The 20,249-nt window shown below is 42.2% G+C and overlaps 1 protein-coding gene across 4 annotated transcripts in view; it reads right to left on the reverse strand.

The window, feature by feature from the left end:
* ADAMTS9 (ADAM metallopeptidase with thrombospondin type 1 motif 9) overlaps positions 1-20,249 on the reverse strand; it is a 127,650-nt gene that overhangs the window by 12,500 nt on the left and 94,901 nt on the right. For 3 of the 4 annotated variants that reach the window (XR_004692026.2, XM_035106737.2, XM_035106736.2), the window contains exons 29-31: positions 19,019-19,186; positions 8,538-8,711; positions 1,905-2,075 (exon numbers count right to left, since the gene is read on the reverse strand). Coding sequence is in view for 3 of the 4 variants with exons in the window: in XM_035106737.2 (XP_034962628.2) it covers positions 1,905-2,075; positions 8,538-8,711; positions 19,019-19,186 (513 nt within the window). In the remaining variant the exon portion in view is untranslated. The remainder of the gene's footprint in view (positions 1-1,904; positions 2,076-8,537; positions 8,712-19,018; positions 19,187-20,249) is intronic. The other variant, XM_035106739.2, reaches the window with a different exon arrangement.

The following is a 20,249-nucleotide window of genomic DNA, read 5'->3' on the forward strand; positions in this document are numbered from 1 at the left end:
AGACAATCAATGCTGCACGCACATAAAGACTTAAAACAAATTAATACAGAGATTCTGCAGAAGACTTTTTTATCGGAATTTTGGTATAATTTGCTGTTTTATCTACCAATGCACACATAATCACATTGTTTTTACATGGTACGGGGGGAATAAACTATTATGTGCTGCCATCGAAGAGAGTGCATTTCCCTACACTCCCGTGGTGAGGAATATATTACAAGTTACTGCTGGATCAAATATCCTGTGGTTTCCCTGTAGCATAATATCAGGGAGTCTATGGGCCACACACTGTAATCTGAAAACAATCCTACACAGGAAATGTTTCCACGGGATGTCAAACCAAAGTAAAACAAGGTGGTTGCAAAAGAAGCAGATGAAGATTTGCAGGCAATGTTAAAAAAGAAGAACAGAAGTACTTTGCCTTTATACATCCCCCCTCCTCCAGCATCAGTGCCTAAGAAGAGCTTGAATCATATCTTTGAAGAAGAGTTTCATATGGCAAGGCCTCATGAACCTAACTGAAGCATGACTATGTTTGCAGGACTGGAACCACCACAATTTAAAGAAAGAATATGCTATGGATATTTGCTTTGAGGCCATTTGGGAACAGCACCATTTCTGGTAAAGGGCCGAAAACAAAATGGAGGCACCTCCAGTGGCGAAGGCACAATCTCTGTTGACTACCCAATCCTTTTCCCTTACTCTTTACCAACTCCTGTCGCTCATTCTGTCGTCTTCTCCATTTATTCATTCTCTTTTATCACTCCATTCCCTGCCCACCCAGAATCTGAAACTATAATTAGGGAATATTATGCAAAATCCACCTGCTCTGGATAATTTATTATGGCAGCATCATTTAGATTAGTAGTACAGAAATATAGTCAGGTCTATCTTCTACTCGTTTAAGGAATGTACCAAGAACCATTATCTCCCCCAATAATCTAGCTTTGGGATATAGGTGAGCCCAAAGAAATGTGGATTTTTTTGGGGGGGGGGGTGTCCAGCTGAATCTCTTAGCTCCATCTTGCACCAGACATCCACATGCATTTTCTTTTCATGTTTCAACTCCATTCTACTCTAAAAAAATTCCCTTTTCTGCTAGGTGAGCAATAGCACTGCCATTTCTCGATGGGGCTTTCCCCCGGTGTGAAACGCTTCTTCATATGATGCAGAAGGAACAGGCCAGGATCCGTCTGTTTCCTTCTGTGCTGAGCTTGGGCAAACATGGGAAGCAGCTGATTTCTCTTGACAGGTGTGCTCAGTGTTGTGGGGGCTGAAGTGTCAGCCCAGATTTGCTCAAGAAGTAGAAATCTGATCTTTGTATTTACGAGAACAAATTGTTATTTTCAAAGTTGTCAGGTAATTCCTCAGCCTTCCCCCTCCCAGCCTAATTTTCTTTTTGTTTCCTCAACAACTGGACCAACAGTGGGCACCTCTGCCGAGTATAAAATATAGGGACCGAATAGTAACCTCTCCTGCTATCATTCCCCATCCTGACCCACTTTTTGATAAACAAATCAATCAACGTAAAGTGATATTTAGCAGGTAGGTAGCCGTGTTGGTCTGGATCGAAGTAAAATAAAAAAAATTCCTTCAGTAGCACCTTAAAGACCAACTAAGTTTTTATTTTGGTATGAGCTTTCGTGGTATGAGCTTTCGTGTGCATTCTGAAGAAGTGTGCATGCACACGAAAGCTCATACCAAAATAAAAACTTAGTTGGTCTTTAAGGTGCTACTGAAGGAATTTTTGATATTTAGCAGAACACCACCGATCAGCTCTTGGAGAAATTCAAGGAGCATTATAATATATGATTTGCATAAATTATTCTTGGCATTCTGGGTGGATGCAATTAATCAGAGCACAAAAGCAGAGGCTCCCTCTTTTTGCCTTCCTGCAGACTTACCTCTGACCAGTCCCCTGTAATCCAAATGTATTCGCACGGTGCCAGGTTGCAGGCCTCAATATCAGGCGGCCTCTTGCTTGAATCGCAGTGAAGGCTGTCGGCCTTTTCCATATCTTGATCCACACAGGTCACCTTGCGATATCTGGAGCCTTCGCCACATGTTTTGCTGCACTGTTGAAAGAAGAGATCGGAAAGGGAGGTTGGTGACCATGTGGCAGAACTGATGCAGCGAGGGAGAAATATGGTGGATGGCAGGACTGGTGTTGGCTGTGAAGAAAGATGTCCTCTCATTGCTTTTTGAAGTTTTGAAAAAGCTTCAGCTGCTTCCCACTTACCTCCTTCTGTGCTGGATCTAGGAAGGAGACATACAACACTAGTGGTGCATGCCATGGGGTGGAACTGGGAAGCCGCCCTCTTGACAATGGCTCCACCTTGCACCACTACATGCCCCATGACTGGGGCTTGGAGTGGAACTTATCTGAGTGACAGCCAAAAGGAACAAAGCTTAATTTGAAGCATACTATTACCCAATCAATAGGAATATGCTGATAAGTCTACCACATGACTTCACACCAAGACATGGTCCTGTGTCACTCCTTCTGCCAGCCTCTATAGCTGTCAAGTTTAGTTGGATATATTAGAACCATGGTGGCAGAGACAAAATAAAGTTCTGCGAACCAAGGAGGTGGAAGCAGCTTTAGGAAAGATAAGCATTGCCTGTGATATGTGGTGTGTTTCTTACTTGAGAAGGTCGTTCTGAGCAAGCAGTGGGGAAGAAAATGGGTTTGTGTTTCACGGTATGCTGTAACTTCATTCGTTTATTTAATTAATCATAATGTGTAACTCATCGTTCAGCCTTCGAGGTATTTTTTTGACGTTGGGGGAAAAAACCCATGATGAAACAAAGCAAATGTAATCATAAAGCACAGCAAATGAAAAATACAGCCAATGAAGAAGAAGAAGAGGAGTATGGATTCGATATCCCGCTTTATCAATACCCAAAGGAGTCTCAAAGCGGCTAACATTCTCCTTTCCCTTCCTCCCCCACAACAAACACTCTGTGAGGTGAGTGGGGCTGAGAGACTTCAGGGAAGGAAGAACAAGTTCCACAGTCTGCACTGGAAAAAGTGACAGTGAATTGCATTGCATCTGAATGCTACCGATGAGCCACTCTGCTTCATACATACCTCAAGGTTGCTGAGAGAATTTAGACAGAGCAAATGGCTCCACAGCAAAACTTTAAAGTAGTAAGGACTAGGCCCTAGGTGGGCAAAGGCCAGAATTTGAACTTTGAATTAGGTCCAAAGACAACCTGACAGCCAGCACAACTTTTTCAGCACTGGCAAGATGTCCCTATAGGAAGTCCCTGTTTGCCACCAGGCTACACATTTTACCCCCCGACCATCTTCAAGGGCTGTTCCACGTAGAACGTCATTGCAAACAATTAAATAACAGTAGAATAAGCTCGCTGGAACTCCACGAGAATTGTAAACAGGACCAGGGAAAATTGAACCAGTCAGGGACAGAGGTTCAAACGCAGGCCTTAATGAGGTTGTAACCTTGTTTCCAACAGGCTTTTCGTGTCAGTCTGGATTTACTACCAGATGGCTTAATTCAGCCAGCACCTCATCCCTCAATAAATAACATGAAAACGAGATCTATGGCAGACAAGGTGCCTTTTTTGGCAGTTTATCAGTTTGAAAAAGAGGGGGTTGCAGGTTGGAAGTGGTGTGAGGGGTGCAGGACTGCTGGAAAAAAGATATCCCAAGGACCAAGTGTTTAATGTGTGCAAGATCTGGACTGTCATTCATGATTTCTTATGAGGAAGATGTCAGGGATTTAAAGGTTGGTGGTTTTTTTTTTTAAAGCATTCCTTGAAGTCTGTTCTGTCACATGGTAGAGATTTACAGAGCACAGACATACACACACGCACACACACTCTCACACACACACAAAACCAGCACACGGGGAGCCTGGAAAGCGTTAGAAAACCAGCGTGACCCATCAAACATTCACCTCCCACAAAAAGGGCCGGCAGTGTGCGTGGGGGAGGGGTCCCTAATGCCTTCCAGTTGTGTAGAAGTTATAACAAAATTTGCGAGAAACAGACAGAGGGAAAAAGAAGAAAGTGAGGGACTGGGGAGAGAAAGGAGCAGTTGCTTTGGGAACAAAGTTACTCCGATTTGGGTAAGTTCTGCCAATGCATGCTATTTGGTGATCTGTTTCAATGTGTTCTGTTCACACTGTGCTTCCTACAATCTTCCACACAATCTTTTTACAAGCAGTTCTGCAGAAGACAACAGTTCAAGGCTGAGTCCTCCTTTGTTTCTTGCTTACAGAAAGAAATAGGCTGTGGGCCATTGTAGTGCAGCTCAAGCCACAATTTTTTTACACCACTTGAAGTGTTTCCTTGGAGCTTCTATTGATCCTCACTTGTCACTGTACGGGATTGGAGTATCTCTGGACCTTAAGACAGCAGCAGAATATGACAGAATGTGTATCTTTTCTATATATAAAAACCATCCCCAGGGCGCACAATTGATGTGGGAGTGAGCTGAGGGTAAGAGACTCTGCCATGTATGCTGTTAATGCAACATATTGTGGGAATTCGAGGACAAGCAAATCTGAAGGAGGGAGCTGTTGACTTCACCTTAAACATTCTCTCTGCTCTCTGAGGAAAGTTTGTTCCTTCAGAATCTGAAGAACTGGGAATTGCTTTTTATTCTTCCTTTCTGTCCCAAGTAAAGGGGGAGGAAGAAAGCGTTTTATGCAACTGTGAATGTGCCAGAAGGAAAGATATACCAAACATGGAATTCAACAACCTGAGCAGACCATGCCAGTTACCAGTTAATGCAAAAGTGCCCACATGGTGCTAACATTTTACACACACACACACACTATATATACACACACAAACATATATAAATATGTATATATTTGCATCAGAGTGTGTTAGGCAAACAATCCTTCAAACTCACAACTTTATTCTGTGTCTGCATATCCCAAGTATGTACTACAAATGTATACTTTTAATCTGTTAAGAGCTATACACCTTTTGAAACAAATACACCCACAACGTACCCTCTCTCACACACTGTCTCCTCTCCTTTTCAGGCTGTTTTAATTTTACTTTATTTTTTAAATATTATGTTTTTTGCTTTCCTTTTCTCACACATGCCTCATAATCCCACAAGCATCTGATCTACCTGTCTAGAAAATGCTCACAAAACAAAGGAATGGGAAGGCAAGGGAGGGGCAACAAGGAGAGTTTTCTATTTATACAAGCCAGCAGAGGTTTCTTTTTGCTTTCTTTCTTTCTTTTACTAAGCTGCTGTAAAATATTGACTGTGTAGGGCAAGATTAACAAATGCTGGCTACTATAAAGCCACAGACACCCAGAACTTCCTGGTACATCCCTTCTCCTTGCTTTTTAATAATGACAAGTTATTCTCCACCTTATAACCCTTTCCATAACCAGATCCATTTTTTAGCAGGCTCTGGAGAAACACTTTTAAGACAGACATCTGTTTTTAGATTCATTTATAACCACATGTGTCAGCACATGTGCCGGTACGTCACTGTTTTGTACTAGATGCTGTGTACTCACATAGGAAGATGCCTGGGACTGACCCCGTTTGCAAAAGATGAGCTACAGGTGAATTCTCCAGGTGAATTCCAAGCACTTGGATACATCAGGATATGCTCAGACACAAGTGAATAGACCAAGGTTGCATTCACACAGCAGCTTATTCCATTCCCCCCATTATATCTGAGTTTTCATACCACACAAAAACCACTTCTGAAAATATGGCGGAGTATTTGCAGACAAAGTAAGAGGGAAATAAGCACTAAATTTGTGCCACATTCTGCTCTATTTCTGGAAGTGGTTTTTATGTCATATGAAAGCTGAACAATAATGCAGAAATTAGGGAAACTTTGGGGAAACAGAAGAAACTGCCATGTGAATGTATCCTAAGTTCCAGCAAACACTGGACTCAAAAGGGCCAGTCTGTCATGAACGATTTGGAGATCTAAGTAGTCATTTCTATACCCAGTTGACTGCCCACAACCATGCCTCCAATCAGACAGTGCAATACACACTCAAAGAGAGTGACCATTTCCTAGATTCTACCCAGACACATCCAGATATATCCTAGGTTTAGCATATATCTGAAATATATACACTATTGCCTTTTCTTAATATGCTGTTCTCCAGATGATTTAGGTTACAATTCCTATCAGCTCCAGCCAGTATGGCCTCTGGCCAGTGCCAATGGGAGTTGTGGACCAAAATATCTATTCACTACCAATGGGGACAGTATTGAAAGCTGTTTATAGAATGGCAAAATTAAAAACGAAGTAATAATTGTATGCGAGGGAAGGTGATCTTACACTTAAAATTATTTAAAGAGGTGCCTTTTTTAATAGAACAAACTTGCTTTCTTCTATTATCCTGTATCAGCTCAGTAGATTATACTGATGAAAAGAGCAACAACTCTGGTAATCATATATGCCATGCATAGTGGTAATTAAATCTGCTTATGCCGTCCACTTCTTATGTGGGATAGATCAAACACTTCTCATTTAAAAAGCTCTGCCTTTTACCTTCTGAAAATTAAGCTTCCTGCTTTAATTAACAAATCAAGTCACCAGCATTAATAGGTTTTTGAACATGTCCTGGTGTTTCCTTAAGAACTTAATGCTTAGCGTTTGCCTGAACTAACATTCTGATGATCGAGCCGACTCTTGCCCACAGCAGCATGTCTACTCTATGCCTGCTTGCCAAATGAAAAGCGTTAATGCAGGATTTAGCTAGCACAGCAGAACCAATAAACTTTCTTACTTTCTTACTGCACACTAGGTCCAACAGGTGTGTGTGTCAGTGCTTCTGTAATAAATCTGCCACATGGCTCGTGCTGTAGCACTGAACACTTGGTAAGCATTAAAAAGGGGGTATTTTGCAAAGCATGGGCTCATTTTCCAAAGCGTATCTCCAGACTTGGTCATGTAGAAAGCATAAACAAGGTTTCAAGAGAATGGAGAAAGCTACCACACTGGTACGGGAACTCGGAGGGAGATCTTATTATACATACAGTTTGTGGCTAATCTGTTCAGTGCCACTTATTTGTGTATTCTTGGACCCCACTTGTTCTTTGGGGGTCTCAGGGTCCCCCCCTCCCACTCAAGGATTCAACCTTTGCAATACACAAAGCATGGTGACAGTGTGTTTTTAACCAGCCAACTATCCCATCATCTCTCTGTGCTGTCTAACTCCCCACAAAGAGAAATGGGATGGCAAAGAAAGAGTATCAGGAACACCTTTGCTCTGTTTCAATGTTAGCATAGTCCCACCACATTATAGTCTACTTATATCTGCAAACAAATCACTTAGAAGAATATGGAACATATTGGCTAATAAAAACAAATTTGATCCATTTTCACATGCTAAATTACTCTGTGGGGAAACTGCACACTAAGAATTGCAAAATTAGATGGTGATATGGGAAAACTGGATGGAAGCAGGTGTATTGACATTGGATCAACTGATATAGATAGGGAAGATGAATTTTATACTTTTGCTGCATTAAGACAAAAATATCACCTATCAGATGCAGCCCAATGGAAATATCTTCAATTACAACATCTCCTAACAAGTGTGTTTGGGCCGTCAGCCCTTTCAGCTTCCGAGATACCTGAGATTTTGGAGCAAATGGACAACTCATTCAAAAATAAAAAGCCAGCAATTACTTTTTATAGGTATCTATTAACAATTCACAAGTTCAATATGCAGAGATGATTGGAATAAAGAATTGGAATTTACATTATTACCCAGACAGTGGGAAAATGTATTAGCTTCAATACCTAAGGTGTCATTAGATTTAAAATGAAGATTAATACAACAGAAAATAATATTTAGAGTTTATTGGACTCCTGTACGGTTGTATAAAAAGGGGTTAGCTAAGATAGCTCAGTGTTGGAGATGTGGCAAGGACAATGCCTCTCTGAAACACATGTTTGTACAGTGTTCTACAGTTTGGGGAGAATGTGCTGGACTGTGTAACTATGACTGGGCAGAAAGAGTTAAATCTTTCAGAGGAGAATATTTTTTATGGAAATTATCAATGGCACAACAGAAATGGATTTTCTGTGCCCCAATGGTGGCCAAGAGATCAATATTGAGGAATTGGAAAAATAAAGATATGATACCCTTCAATCAAGGCACTGACAATATGCTATCACTGGCAATTTATGAATGGACTGCTTACAGGCACAGACTGTATGAATAAATACGATAACATGTGGAATGAGTCTCTACAAAATGTAGTAGGCTATTAGCGTTTACATGAACACTAGGGCAATAACACTACACCAATTTATACAAGAATATATAGGAATATAGTATATTGCTCCCCCCCCCATATTTTTGCTTTTATATGTATTGTTGTTGTTGTTGTTGTTGTTGTTGTTGTTGTTGTTGTTGTTGTTGTTGTTTTTCTACCTCTCACTTTTCCTTCTTTTTTTCTGTATCACTATTTCTTTTAACTGAAATCACCTTAATAATATATAAATATTAAAGGCGAAACACACTGAAATAACTTTTTAAATAAATAAATAAATAAATAGTCTACTTACATCTTGCCAATCCTCTGTTTTCCAGCTGTAAGAGGCACATTCCGCCATCTGGCATTCTTGTTCAGAAGCTGGCCTGCTGGCCTGACTGCATTCGGTGTCACTAGTTGTTTTGTGAGCGCCAAGGTGGCAGACGACGCTTCTCTGCTGAACTCCTCTCCCACAGGACACTGAGCACTGAAGAGGCACAAAAGGTAAGGCTCAAAAGTCTTGCCTATTTTCACCCCTGGTCTCTCTTCAACATTGAAAGTTTTTAGTTCAGATATCTTTTAAAATAGAAAGACAGTTGTGAGGTCTCCTCCAGGCAACCTGTTCATTGAGCATTCACCCTGATTTGTTTTCACGAGTTTGCGTGAAGGTTACACATCCCCTGCCCTTTATTGAGCTTTTATTATGATTTGCTTGTGCGGAGGTTATATGATCAGTGCCGGATTTACGTATAAGCTAAACAGGATATAGCTTAGGGACCCACTCTCTTGCCCCCCCCCCAAAAAAATGTAAAGGAAAAAAAAATATTTCCAAAATATAAGAAAAAAACACACAAATAAAATAAAACCTACATATAGCAACAGTGTTTTGTGTTGTGTAGGCTCCTATGATGTAAATAATGGGCCCCACCTGCTAGCCTGCTCCCTAAAATATCACTGGTTTGCTCATTTCTAGATATAGGGTGCCTACATTCTGCATGGACTGGTTGCAGGGCAACATGTGCAAATAGATTTAGATACCTATTATAGGAAATGCTGAAATGCTACATGCCAGTGGTTTCCAGCAGGACTACAAAAACCCTTGTGAACCTGAGTGGCACCTCACTTCCACATATGCAGTATTTATTAAAAATATTTTCATGCTATCTTTAAAAATATAAACCATCTCAGGGCAGTGTATATATAACATAAATAATGATGCATGTAAATTCTTATGCTGTGTTGCAAAAGCGTGCTCTCCATCATGCAGAGCATGTGTTGCGGTGGGGGCAACCAAGACATCCCTGTGTTGCTGGTATACTGGTAGTATAGATGGCCACAAATCTGATTGGGTATCCCTCAGTCGTTGGGAAGAATTTGGTGTAGCAATTTTATGAGTGATTGTTGAGGGGCTATTTATTCCCTACGCGCAGCGTTGAGCTTCCTCTTTTCGCTGCACACATTGGATCACCCCCCCCCCAAATATTTAGGGCTGTTCGCATTGACCTTGCTATGCCTGTCATGGGGTCGTCTGCTTTTCGGGCAGGAGCCTGGTAGGAATTTTGCCATCTGGCTGATTGGCTGGTGCCATTTGGTTTTTGCCAACTGCGTAGCAAATCGTCACAATTTGTAAGGTTGCGGTTAGGCACTGGTTAATTTGGTTGATGGAGGGGGTATGGTTGGCTGTGCCGGCCCCTCCAATGCTGCTGCTGCTGCAAGGGTATTCTGTTAAAGGAATCCAGGGGCTAGCTATGCTCTTGTCCAAACCCCCGTCAAGGGGCTTGGGCCACACAAGAGTCCCTGGGAACATTTGGGGAGAGGTGAGAACATGGCGCCCAGCTCTATGCTCTCCCCAAAATGTTTTCCCTTACTGACTTTCGCAGTCTTGCGGATGTCAGTTCTGTTCCTACCTCTAGACAGGAACAGATAGTCGCAAACCAATGCCTAAGTAACCACTCACATGCTATAATCAATAAAGTTGTGGCCAAAATTTATGCCAAAAACCTTAAACAAAAATTCTGTGTGAATTGTGTCTTTATTTGAGGGTGGCTATGGGGTCCTCGACACGCAACTGATATGATTGAAGTAATCCCAGTTGTTTCACCCCCTTTCCATTAGGGTAACACACTCAAAATCAGTGTGCATTACTTTCTACAGGACATACACAAGATCACTTTTCCAACTCACCCACTAAAAGAAGAATATAACTCACAATAAAGCTACCGTTTAGTGCCTGTCAAGAATCTGTTGACTGAGGCAGCCACCTCAATTTTGTATTACGTTAGGGCCAGCCAAGCTTTTAAGCCACCGAATTCATCTTTTTGTAGGGAAACACGTTGTAGGGCCACAGGCCTTACAAACACAAGAAGAAACGTTTCCAGCTATGGGATTCTAGCAGAACTACTCAATGCACAGCTACATGTACAGAACTCCTTGTGCAAATGTTTTTCTTCTTCCATTGTGTGAGGTAAATGACAGATCACAGTCACATAGAGAAGGCCTGTGTGAAATTATCAACTTACTGAATGTCACAACTGGTTCCAACAGCTCCATAGAAAAATGAAGAATGGAGCTGATCTAGAAAATTGCAAGAGTGGCAAAAGATGGCACTTGCAGATAAACAAAGCAGAGAGGCAGAAAGGCTACCATTGTTGAAAACTATGGAGTAAGCCAACAGGATCATTATCAGATTGCTGGATATGTCCCTCTTCCCACATCATGCTACAAGCTTCCCCACAGCTCCTAAAGCAGACTTACCGGTAAGCGTATGTCTAATTCCATAGCTAACTATCTTTCCACTTTATTTCTTCTTCCCCCATCCTAATTTACTATTGCTTTTGGAATTATTTTAACATATTCAGTCTAAAACTAATCCTAATGAAGGTTAGGAAAAATAGTTTCATTTGTCCTTGTTTTTAGAAGATTCATTAAAATAATATATAAGTAAGCAATAATAATGTCTGGAGTACGTGAATAATCTTATATTTGTGAGTCAGTCTCACTTATTCACAGGGAATGTGTTACCGACGGCACATTGATAGTAAAAGGTAAAGGGACCCCTGACAATTAAGTCCAGTTGCGAACGACTCCGGGGTTGCGGCTCTCATCTGGCTTTACTGGCCGAGGGAGCCGACGTTTGTCTGCAGACAGTTTTTCCAGGTCATGTGGCCAGCATGACTAAGCCGCTTCTGGCGAAACCAGAGCTGCGCACAGAAACATCATTTACCTTCCTGCCGGAGTGGTACCTATTTATCTACTTTCACTTTGACGTGCTTTCGAACTGCTAGGTGGGCAGGAGCTGGGACCAAGCAATGGGAGCTCATCCTGTCGCGGGGATTCGAACCGCTGACCTTTTGATCAGCAAGCCCAAGCAGCACAGTGCTTTAACCCAAAGCGCCACCCACGTCCCCCTCATATTGACAGTACTCCAGTCCAATCCTATGCATTGTTTACATGGAAGTAAGTCCCACAACTCAACTGGACTTTCTCCTGGCAAGTATACATGGAATTGCCCTCTGAATATGGCAAATGGATGAGATATTATTGCTCATTCGTAGATCCTGAAAGGCAGTTTGAGTGTGTATAGAAGAGGATAATTAATGTTACCAAGAAAAAAGTTTAAAAGTCAAGGTTTGTAGCTAAAACACAGATATTACGGCTGACATTTAGCATTTTTGAAGATTGGGTTTTGCTAATAATGCAAGGACCATTAAGCAACACTTTAGAATCCAGTAATGTAGTACCTTTAAGCTTCCTTGAACTTATAAGATACTTGAAATACAGAGCTCATGAATAACATTTGCAAGTATTAGTTTAACAAGTTTTAGAGCACTTGTTAATATAAGAGTTATTAAAAACAACTTTATAAACCCAATAATGTCGTATCTATCAAAGCAAAATGTCCCTGAATTCAACACAAATTATCATTTTCCTGCAAATAACAATTTCATACCATTTTCTTACATTTACAGCTAGTTGTCAATTACAATGCACACACCCCCCCCCCGGCAAATCACCATTCTATATTGAGTAAATAACTTTAAAAAGGGCTTCTACACTGCTGCATACTTTAGTGTTGGTATGCCTCGTAAAGTGAAGAGACCCAAAGAGCAAGTGTACTTTGGACATTTTGGGGGGTTGTAAACAGTTATGAAAGGCTAGTTTTGTAAGTTGAAAAAGTGGAACACAATGCAGCTTGATCTGTTCTTCTTTGGCAATCACTCGTAGCCAAGTAAGATCGTCTTCCATAAACACATAAACAATGAGTCCGTAAGTGACTGTGGAGGCCAATTCTGGATCCACATGTCCTTCCACAGTGGGGACATTGGTTTCCGGGTGGGAGTTGATCACAGTGTAGATTTGCCAAGCGTGCCTTCCTCTTAGCAGGTTTCTCCCTTGCGTCTTGAGTTCGAGTGTCTTCAAAGTCCATGACACCTTTGGTAAAGATGTCCAATTGGAGTGCTTTTTTAGGATCCACTCTGCTCACCCCCAAAAGGGGGAGGGGCCAGAAAAGGTGTCCTAAACATAGTCTGCCTCCCTTCTTCCCTGACTGGATTACTGCGTCCAGTGGGTTCACCACCCAGCCGTCGTAAAAGACAGTTGAACTTTGGAACATGGAATATACGGACTTTGTCAGATAACACATATAACGAGTATCCTGAACGCAGAACTGCCATCATCGCAAGAGAGCTGCGATGTTTTAACATTGATATTGCAGCACATCAAGAGACTTGAAGAGCAGGCGAGGGACAACTGAAGGAAGAAAAAAGAGGCTACATATTCTTCTGGAAAGGTCTATCTGAATAAGAACATCGAATACATGGGGTAGGCTTCGCTATCAAAAACGATCTTGTGATGCTCCTGTCAAAAGTCCCTACTGGCATTAATGAGTGACTCTCAACCCTTCAAATAAAACTCACCAAAAACCAACAGGCTACTATTATAAGCTCTTATGCACCAACACTGAATGCTAATGAAGACATTAAAGAATTTTTTTACTCTCAGCTGGATACCATCCTATCAGAGACGTCTACAGAAGATAAAATTATCCTCCTGGGTGATTTTAATGCAAGAGTTGGGCGAGATTTCGATCTGTGGCCTGGGACTATTGGGAAAGAAGGAATTGGCAACAGCAACCAGAGCGGAATCTTACATTTGACGATATGTGCAGCGCACTTCCCGTTGACCTTGCCGCCTTCGGTAACCCTGTTGGGAGTACGAGATTCCCGACGGCTTCGCTCACAAGGATCAGAGGAACACACAAGCCCACTCACCACGACAAGGTGAGGATCCAGCGAGTGAGAGCTTGATCTGTACCCAAATGCTTCCCATGTGGTGTGGTGCTTTGCATTGAGATTAATAATGCTGCTTACCCTCTGCAATCCTATAGTGGAATAGCGGAATCGCAGCCAGAGCAATCGACACGAAACCGCTCCCTTTAATGTATTTCAAAAAGGAGTTTATCCCTTTTGTTCCTCATACTCAAGGGCATTCATTTTCAGGAATGCTGTGATAATATAGAAGACTGATACAAAATGAGTTAAGCTAAATTGAACTGGAGGACCTCTCCCTAGTAGTAATGAGTCAACATCCTAGCAAGGTAGTAATAGCTCCTTAGAGGCAGATGTTAGTAGTACTTATCATGTATACAGTGAAAACAATCTTGCTGTTCAGATCTCAATGTACATACCGTGTTTCTCATATTATAAGACACGTCTTATATTTATTTTTTCCTCAAAAAAACACACTATGGCTTATTTTCAAGGGATGTCTTATTTTTTTCCTCCTCCTCCTGCCGCGGCCGGCATTGCTGCTGCGCCTATCACTATGTCTTATTTTTGGGGTATGGCTTATATTCCTTGAATGCTTAAAAATCCTGCTATGGCTTATTTTATGGGTATGTCTTAAAATATGAGAAACAGGGTAACTGATATTTGTGAGATCTGTCACAATTCTAGCAAATCACTACTTTACCTGAAAGAAGAAAACACAATACGGCATTGCCCTTAGTATCTACCTGGTAGAAATCAGTATTGTGAAAAATGTCGCTTTGACCTTTTTAAAGAAACAAACAAAACAAAACTTAATTAAAAATGTGCTTTACCCCCATTTTTTTTTAAAAAAAGTTGACAAATGAGTCAGCATATTATGCCATATTTAAACCATGTCTTAATATCATGGGTCAGTTTAGCTAACACCAGCTGTTGTGGACTTATAACTCCCATTATCCTGATGGGAGTTGTAGTGAAATACAGCTGGACAGCACCATGCCTGCTCCTTCTGTCGTAGGTTACTAGCAGTAATTTCTGAGTTCGCACGTAACAGGAAGCTGTGGTTAACAGTGGTTTAGGAACTCACTCACTGGGCAAAGCAAAACATTGGGGAATGGTTGTATATGACCGCATACCTCTCATTTACATCATGGCTTAGAAAACCAGGATGGGATCCTGGAAAGTCACTCACTGTCCTGATAATTATTTGCCAGGATGAGAAGCCGCCTGCCTCTGTGTACCAGCCACCAGGGTACAAAAGCAGTCCTGACTGTGGGCATAAGCATCTGGCTGGTGACTGCGATAATACAACTCAGGGCCTGCAGTTTATGCATATCCTGACTTATGTAGCCCAAGATATGATTGTGCAAACTAGGCTATAGTGGCCCTTCAATAAAATTAGTTGCTGACCAAAACCATGGAGAGTGAGAACTTGAGTCATGCATAACTCATGGTGGTGAGTTTTTGCCTGTTTCTCCCCTTCCTCCATAGGTTGACATTTCTGGAAACCTACGGGGCAAATCATACTTTCTGCGGGCATTTCCCCCCCTCCCACAAGTCCTGCTTCCAAGAACACAACAAGGCTGCATATTTCCTTCCCTGAGATTAAAGTGCAAGGTACCACCCACATCTTTCCCCCCTTATCTTACACCCAAGTCCCTTCCCCTTGACGGAAGAGGAGCCCACGAAACCTTGGGTGCATTGAAATTATATTCTCTATGACGTCCAATGAAAATACTGTATGAAGAATACATTGCAGCAGCTAATAAATCCCTGCCCCACCCCAAATGTCAGCATCTAGCAGAAAGAGCCATGACATTCCAAGGAGGCATTATTTAAGCCTCCTTGTACTCTTGGTTTTCCTACAGCAAAGCTAGACAAAACGTGTCATTGCACTGCATGGTGATGAATGATAGCCCTTTCTAGACCGACTATATAAGGAACTACTGTTGGAACACTGACAGCAGATTTTTAAAAGTTCTCTGTGGGTGTCATTAGACACATATTTGTAAATGGGGGAAAAAAACAACCCCAAAACAAATCACTATCACCACAGCTTGATGTCCAGATGGCTTAAATTGGTACCACTCACTATACTAAGGTGACAGACATTTCGGTTTACACCATCTGAAGAACAAAGTCTAGGTCTCTCAATGGCCTGTTCATGGGCTAACCATTAGCATACAGATTAGCTGTTTACCCCACTCGTTTCAATGGGGCGGAGCACAGGCAACCAGGCAGAGCAGTGCAATCATAGCCTTTAATTGCCAAGTCACAACAGATTATCGCAGGCTATAAATCATACTATATCCTTATTAATTTGCGTCCTTTCTGAATTGGGCCCCAATCATCTGAGATAATACTTGGAAATTTCAGAACGTCTATTTTTATATAAGTTCAAGCATCTGACAGGCTGTCGTGCGTCGGCTGGCATGCCTTCATTAGCCACAAAGATTGCTTTCAGGGCAAGATGTGATTGCAAAAGCAGAGGTGCAGAAAAGAAAAGAAGAAGAAAAGCTTGGGCCCAAAAATAGTATGGCAAACTCGCTGCGTCTTAAAAAGGAAGTTCCCAGACTTACAAAGGCGGTTCCCCTCAATCTGCCAATAATCATATGAGTTCCACAGAGAGCCGTCTGCTTAAGTTAAAAGTCTGTGACCAGCGACAGCATGTTAAGGGAGTAACCAAATTATACATTCAACTAAAGCTGAACTAAAGCTGCCTGCCCCAAACCAGTGATGGTGAGTGACTCAACTCAGCAGCTTGGCTCTAGGAAAGCTGAAGACACTGTGTGTGTATGCACGCGCGCGCGCGCACACACACACACACACATTTGTGTTTGAGAAGCCCTTCCAAGTTAAGATTCTCATGGTCTGTAGGCCCTCTGCCTATTTGCATTATGATTAGGAGCAGGCTCCTGGGGTCCTGAAGAAGGAGAGAAATTACCTGCCTTTCCAGTCCAGCCAGAGAGATAGGAAGAAATATGGTTTGCATTTTAATGTGAACGTACCCAATTTGCACATTGCAGAACAATACTCAAATCGAAATTCAGCTATCTTTCAAAAATTCACACTTCTCCACATTGGATGTGTATACCGTATTAGGAGAAACGTGCACTAAAATGCTGAGGAATTTTTGTGCGTGCAGACTTTTTCTTTTAATTAATAGGAAACTGATGCAGAAATGGCAAGGTTCAACAGCAAGCAAAAGCACTTCTGTCTGTACTGAAGGTAGGCGCAACACTTTCTCTCCGACATTGATATTCTTCCCTTTGGGGCGGCCAACGATTTGCAAGGTAAGAAGCTGTGGCAGGTTGATGGCTGCCTGAAGAGTCTCACGTCTTGTCATCTGCCTTTGCATGTCCTTCAACCATAACCCCTGCTCACTCCTTGCACAACCTCATTTTATTCCCTCGCCATTCCCTCAGTTAGCCCCCCCCCCCAGCAACTGCTGAAGCACAGGCCCGGATATTTTGCATGGCCCAGGTTGCTTGTGTATCACACTGTCTCTGATGGCAGCCCACAGTTGCTTAGCAACCGCAAGGGACGATCTCCTCCACTTTTGTTTACAAAAGGAGCTGTACTGTATTAGCTGGAAGTATGCTAACTGGAATGGCCACAGCATAGATAAAAGCGAAGGTCTGGGACAGGAGGAGATCAACAAGCCAGTGACAGGAATTTGACATATGATTTCTTACATCCTCCCTCCCTTCTCTCTTTTCGTTAACTAATGGAACCTTCCACAATAGGCTTTACAAGAGGGGTTGTGAAATGTATCCAAGGAAGGTATTAGCAGCGCAATTCTATGCCCTCTGATGGGGGCTTACTTCTGAGTATCATTATTATCTCAGTTTGTGAGTTGTTGGAGAAGAGCTATAGCTCAGTGGTAGAGCATCTGCTTTGCATGCAGAAGGTCCCAGGTTCAATCCCCAGCATCTCCAGGTGGGAGAAATTCCTTCCTGAAACCCTGGAGACCTGTTGACAGCCAGTGACAATGCTGAGCTAGATGGACAATGGTCTGGGTGGGGAGAAAGCAGTTTCCTATGTTCCCACAAAAGATTCAAAGGAACTTACAAAAATTAAAAATCCAACACGAAGTAAGGTGTTGAAAAGAGTATTAAGGGGGCCACAAAATAAAGTACACCCGTCTATGTCCCAACATGGACTTGACTACCAAATATCCCCCCAGTGTTAGAAACTGAGCTATGAAAGCTAGGAGCTAAATGGCACCTTAAACCTAGGTTATGGATGCCACAATGGAGTGTCTATGCACACTTTTTTTAATAACAAGAATACGAAGCTGAAAATGAATGAACTGCAGCTAAAATCTTATATTCATTTTTCACGTGCTCTAGTCCTTCCTCTGTCCACCTCCCTAATATTCTTAAGAGGGTCTCTTCTCCAGTCTTCAGAGAGTGGATGGAAATGGGGAGGCAGAATAGGGTCCCCCTTTCCTTCCACTCTGCAGTTTTAATCTGAAATCTTAGGTGCAGTACTGTGCCCATAGCTTGGAAACTGCTCCCGCTAATGAAATTCCCTGTTGCAAAATGCGCCTAGAGCAATGGGTCTTTCGAACACTGATTCCTCCCCCCCCCCAAAAAAATATTCAACCGCTGTAGAAAATTAATACTCAAAAATGCCTGGAGAAATAAAAGGCGATTGATGCTTGGGGGTGTGAGGAGACCAAACAAACAAAATGCCAGCATTGGTCCAGTGTTCCACAGACAGGGGGCCACTACTGAAAAGCCTGACAAACATATATAGTACTATAAAATACATTTAAAATTCTATGTCAAGCTACAGAGGAAGCTTGAAGCTTGAATTTACACGCCACAGTGGAGGATTCCTACTGTCAAAGTTAGATCCATCTGCCTTTGACTGTCCCATTTAGAGAGATGGGACTGAATGCAGCCATCTGCTGGGAAACCAAGGAAGATTTGCAACCCAGGGGTACACAGACATCTCTCATCCCATGCCTGCATGATGAACGTGTGGAGGGAGAGTAGGACCTTGTCTCTCAACTTTTGTTCATTCAGTATTAGCGTGGAAATTTATGCACACACAATTCTTTTCACGTAAATGCTGAACATATGAGAAGTGGGAAGAGGGGTGGGGAGAGAGGGCAGGCATGATCCGGCTCCCCTCCATGTGATCAAAAAAACAACAACACATATAGAGGTGTAGGGTGGGAAGGGAAGTCTACATGCCCCTTTCATCTTAAACAATGAGACCATATATCCAGGAGAGAAGCAGCTTTAATAATCAGGAAAATAAAACCCAATAAAATCCGGATCAACCCCCTTATCCATCAGGCTCAGTACTTTCAGGTGACAACTCTACAAGGCCTCTTGCAGAGGTCAATCTCAGTTTTGTTACTTGGAGCGGGTGATAATTGAACTGGTGCCTTCTGAATGCAAAGCATGTGTCCTACCACTGAGCTATGATTCCCCTCCCTTAAAACGACCACAACACCCAGATGTTTATTAACAGCCATAGTTGTCGGTGCAAAAAGTAGGATGTCACACCTTACCTGTCCCCAGTCTCCTGTTTTCCACTTTGGGCACCTGCCACCTCTACACTTTCTTTGCACATTCGGTTTAGCCAGGTGTTTGCAAAGATTGTTTTCTAAATGTGTCCCATCCTTCGACAAGCAATAAACTTCTCGATACTTCTGCCCTCGTCCACAAGAGACAGAACACTGAAATGTAAAGGTAAAGACAAATATATCTTATACAGCTAGTTTTACGGCCTTCCACATGTTTAGCGAAAAATACAGCATAAGACTATTTGGGGTGTTAAGTGAGCAAGCAAGTGGATTTCATGTCCCCTACTCGGAGAACTAGAGAGAGCAGAGTACCCTGAGGCTGCTTAGCAATAATAACAAGCAATAGCTGTCCCTCAACCTCTACCTCCCCAGGTCTCTCCCTATTAACCTTCCCATAAATATGGCACAGGTCATTATCCCAAAGCAAAGCAAAGGAGAAGAAGTGGCAACTGAGGAGATTTGGTGCAAAAAACCCTGCCTCTTCCACACTATATTTTCAGATCTTTTGTAGGCAGTGCTATTTTTCTAGAAAAATAGGTCCCAGAACTCACCACGAATGCCTCCCTTGTTCTCTTATAATGGCAATGGCGCCTACCTGAGAGGTGTCGGAACTGAGTTCCAGTGAGTTCTGGCTGAAAAAAAATGCCCTGCTTGTAGGTCTTTTTACCAAAATTACTGCTGTGAATATAAACATTTTGTGTCAAACTTAACGGGCATTTCGATGTTCTCTAGAAAGTTCTGAAATGCAACATTTTTTAAAATAAAAAACCCCCTAAAATTAGCAAAGGAGCAATTATGAGGGAATACAACTGAACTGCATAGATTTGTGAGTAGCTAGGACTAAGGAGTGACTGAAAAAAAAGTTTGGAAGACTGTTATTAGGGGAGCAAAGACTGTTATTAGGGGAGCAAGAGTTTTGCTGCACACGTTAAATGCAAACATAGCATGAGAAAGAAGACTGAAATATACTGGTGGTGGAAAGGGTAGGAAAAAATATTTGGGGCAAGCATCTGCCACCCTTCACTATCAGGGGTGACAGGAATCACTTCTTTACACTTCTATATTATGCTAGAATTGGGGTGTTTGGGGGGGGGCAGGAGCTCCTGAAGTCCAAATAAGAACATGAAAAGCAATTGGACAGAACACAGGGAGCATTAACAGTGCAACCCTAACCAAGTTCCTCCAAGCATGTGTAACAGGCAGAAATGGGGAGCAA

This window comes from Zootoca vivipara, chromosome 2, assembly GCF_963506605.1.
Source record: "Zootoca vivipara chromosome 2, rZooViv1.1, whole genome shotgun sequence".
NCBI lineage: Eukaryota > Metazoa > Chordata > Lepidosauria > Squamata > Lacertidae > Zootoca > Zootoca vivipara.